Source organism: Dipodomys ordii, unplaced genomic scaffold, assembly GCF_000151885.1.
Source record: "Dipodomys ordii isolate 6190 unplaced genomic scaffold, Dord_2.0 Scaffold19, whole genome shotgun sequence".
Classification (NCBI taxonomy): domain Eukaryota; kingdom Metazoa; phylum Chordata; class Mammalia; order Rodentia; family Heteromyidae; genus Dipodomys; species Dipodomys ordii.
In genome coordinates, this window is record NW_012267235.1 from 2,316,014 (window position 1) to 2,320,100 (window position 4,087).

The window sequence follows — 4,087 nt, forward strand, 5'->3', positions numbered from 1 at the left end:
CTACTTGTGATGCTGAAATGAGACAGTGAACACTTGAGCCCAAGTCTTACTAGCCTGGGTAAACTTAGAAAACAAAAGGAAACTTTAGTTTTCAGAAAACTAAAGCTCTCAGAAAACAAAAGAAAAATTAAGTTCTAACGTACCGTTCTCTGATTTTCCCTTCAAAATGTGAATGGGGTTTAAAAATGATTTCTAGAATAAGTATTAAAAAAAATTCTGCCGAGTAGGACAAGCGACGGTAGGAATCACTTCTTTAAAAAAAATTCCCAAATCCTTAATGATTAAAGTAAGGCAAATTTATTTAGGAAGGGCTGTGGTAATAGGCATAAGGATTGCTGTAGAAGTATCTTGCAGGGGGCGAAGAGACTGGAATCATTTCCCTTACTTATAAAGCATTCTTCTGTTTGTCTTAGTTATGCCAAATTTTGTGTACAACCCCCCCATACTCATTTTAATGTAATTACAAGAGCAAACGCCCAAAGCTGTCCAGGAAAGAGCTATGGATGAACCGAGTAAAAATGGAAAAGTTGTACGCGGAAACTAGTACAAACGTTTTAGCGTTGGGATTGTGACCTACCACCGGGTTAAGAGCGAGGTTCACCACCGTCGAATCAGAGCACTCGAGCTTTTGGCAGTTTTGCTGCTATTCGCCATTGGTAAATTGGAATGACACCCCAGATACAAAGCTGTATCCAGGGTAAGTCAGACACAAAGTCGTTTACGAAAAGCCGAAAAGCTCGATGCAGAATTAAACTCCGTTTCCCCTCCACCCCCGGTGTCGGTTGATTAGTCTCGTCGTGTGAAACGGCGCCGGAGAAGGTGCAAAGTTGCCAGGTTTTCTTACCTAGATTGGACTGTCGCCCTCGCTTCCCGGCCTGGCACATCCCACCCAAACGCCTTTGGCTCACTAACGGCCATCGAAGGGAAGCTTCCCGCCATTTCCATTCCGAGGGAAGGAAGGCCAGATCCTACCACCCGCTCAACTAACTCCCCCATTTCCTACACTCGTGGGAGGCCCGAGCTAGCCAAGCTTTTCCCGCAGCGACCAGGAAACTATCCCTAGGATTCCGGGGATGAAGCCAGTAGGCCACCAACCAAGGTTCTCGGCAAGTGCACGGCAACGGCACAAAACCCCGGAGCTTCCAATAACCGGCAGCAAGATGAAGCCCCAAAAAAAGCGTTTGTATCGTGACCCTGAGCCCGCCAAGGGAGGCGGGAGCCCGGCCGTGGGCACCAGAGAGTGAAGGCTGGGGGTGGAGGGCGGGCTCGCTCAACTCGACTCCTGATTGGTCCGTCCTCGGGGGAGCCTCGTGACGTCAGCAGGGGGGAAACGCCTGATTTGTGTGGTGGGCGCTGGCAGGCGGGGGGGAAGAGCTGCGCAGGCGCAGTTGCTCCGCTCCGCTAGCCTTGGCTCTCCGGCCCAGCTCTCGCGGACAAGTCCCGACATCGCGCGCCCCCCCCTCCGGGACCGCCCCCTCCTCCCTCTCGGCGTCGAAGATAAACAATAGTTGGCCGGCGGGCAGCGAGTGCGTCTCCCGCCGCCGGGTTCGGCGGGCTGAGTAGGGGGTGGGAGGGGGGGGACCGGCGGGATCCCGGCCAGCCGGCCATGGCGGGGCTGTACTCGCTGGGAGTGAGCGTCTTCTCCGACCAGGGCGGGAGGAAGTACATGGAGGACGTTACTCAGATCGTGGTGGAACCCGAGCCGACTGCTGAGGAGACGCCGTCGCCGAGGCGGGCGCCGGTTCCGCCGTCGCTTTCGCAGCCGGCTCCTCCCGCTCTTCCTGGAGCCGGAGTCTCGGGGAGAGGCCCGGCGGCCGCAGCCCGAGGCTCCCGTGACCCTTCTCCGGACGCCGCCGGAGCCTCTTCGGGCATCGGCCGCTGCTGTCGCCAGCGCTCCTCGGTCGCTTTCTTCGCCGTGTGCGACGGGCACGGCGGGCGGGAGGCGGCACAGTTCGCCCGGGAGCACTTATGGGGTTTCATCAAGAAGCAGAAGGGCTTCACCTCCTCTGAGCCCGCCAAGGTTTGCGCCGCCATCCGCAAGGGCTTCCTCGCTTGTCACCTCGCCATGTGGAAGAAACTGGGTAAGTTCCCAGGCTGGTTTGGCGCCGCTTTTATTTTTATCATTTTTTAAATTTTTTTCAGGGTTCTGAAAAAAATAATAATAACGTCCAGAGTCGCCCCAGCCCCATGAGCGCTGTCGGCAAAGTGATGTCAGCGAAGACTAAGCCCGGGGCCCACGACGCCGGTCAGGGTCCACGTCCGGGCACTCGGAGTGGCCTGGCGAAAGATAAGGGGTTTCTGTATCCCAGCAACCACTCCTCGCTTTCTATCTCCCCTGCAAGGATCGGGGGGGGGGGTGGTGGAAGCGATCGCTCTTCCCTTTTCTCTGATTCACTTTGGTGACCGTCAGCAAAAAGATGATTGAAACCCGGCGCCAGATTTTGACCGAAAGATCAGTTGAAGAGGCACTCTTCCTTCGAGAGTCGGGCCAGAGGAAGCGGGAGAAGGCAAAAAATTAGCATCTGTCATAATTTTGCTCTTGTTGGTTAGGTTTTTTTTTTTTTTTTGTTCCTCTCTGTTGCCTCCTACTGGTGGTGTCATTTCTCCAAATTGACCTCGATGGCTCATTGGAGTAAAGCGTAAGCTCATTTAAAAGGGCTGCCATGTAATCATCCAGCAATTTAGAAGTCTCGGAAGGAATTCTTGTTGTGTCGGTCATGTTTTCAGATCGTCAGCTTGTACTGCTGATGAGAAAGGAAGACCTCTTAAATTGGAATTGGCCACACGTTTAGCCTGTTAAGTTCTGCAAGGTTTTTGTTTCTTTTTTTTTTGGTGGGAGTTGGGTTGCCAGTTGCTTTTAAGTAGTTCTCAAGAGTTGCTGGTAGAAAAGGGCTTATAAATTTTAAATGCTCATTGAGGTAGCAAAAGGAATTTGTAAAAATTGGATGGAGTTGTAGTTTGATCTTAAATTTGAATGTTTTGTAAGATATTTTTGCTCTTAGCATATATTATACAGGACTATAGTTTCTTGTCTACTGCTGTGAGTAAAATGTACACACATCTCTGTTAGTGAAAAGAAGCGATGCTCTTCTGTGGTTAAAAAAAAAGCCCTGTTAGTGCTGCAAATGTGGCTTAATGGCAGAGTGCTTGCCTAGCATGCATGAACCCCTGGGCTTGATTCCTCAGTAACACATAAACAGAAAAAGCCAGAAGTGGCTCTGTGGCTGAAGTGGTAGAGTGCTAGTCTTGAGCAGAGACAGCCTAGTCCCAGATTCAAGCCTTATGACCGGTTAAAAAAAAAAAAAAAAAAGCAAACAACCCTTTTATTAAAAAATTCCTTAATAATTTTTCCACCAGTAGAACATAGATAGAGGAAACTCACAAACTTGTAAAATACAGGACATATTTAGAAAGGTATTGTTCTAGAGTTGTGAAAAAGCTAGTTTCCAAGTCTGTTTTCCATTTGCTTGGCTTTTGGCCAAGAAGTATTTGATTGATTCAAGGCTCAACCACTAGGCCTTTTGGAGGCGGCTCCTATGTAATCCCAGGGGCTCATATTATGGATTTATTTTGTTTGTGTGGGCAGAGTAGAGCTGAAAGCACTGCAGTATATTCTAGAAGTGTGTCATCCCTGACTGTAAAGGAACTAAAAGTAGATAGCAAAGCAACAAGATAGAGGAAGATGAGACACAAAGAACTCTGTAGAATCCTGTTTATTTGCAGTACACTTGGGCAGTGTGAATTTGCCAAATGTTCAAAAAAAGCTTTTTTTTTGGTTGGTCGTGGGGCTTGAACTCTGGGCCTGAGCGCTGTCCTGCAGCTCTTCAGCTCAAAGCTAGCGCTCTACCACTTGAGCCACAGCACCATTTTCAGTTTTCTGGTGGTTTATTGGAGATAAGAGTTTCACGGACTGGCTGGGAAGGTAGCTCAGTGGTAGAGCGCTTGCCTTGCATGTGTGAGGCCCTGGGTTCGATTCCTCAGCACCACATAAGCAAAAAAGCAGGAAGTGGTGCTGTGGCTCAAGTGGTAGAGTGCTGGCCTTGAGCTGAAGAGCTGAGGGACAGCGCCCAGGCCCAGAGTTCAAGCC

At 50.2% G+C, this 4,087-nt stretch overlaps 1 protein-coding gene across 1 annotated transcript in view; it reads left to right on the plus strand.

The window, feature by feature from the left end:
* The first annotated feature begins 1,598 nt into the window (after positions 1-1,598).
* The window catches only part of Ppm1d (protein phosphatase, Mg2+/Mn2+ dependent, 1D), a 37,176-nt gene continuing 34,687 nt past the window's right edge, over positions 1,599-4,087 (plus strand). Inside the window, exon 1 of the mRNA XM_013013082.1 lies at positions 1,599-2,081. Coding sequence (XP_012868536.1) covers positions 1,607-2,081 — 475 coding nt within the window. The 5' untranslated portion in view covers positions 1,599-1,606. The remainder of the gene's footprint in view (positions 2,082-4,087) is intronic.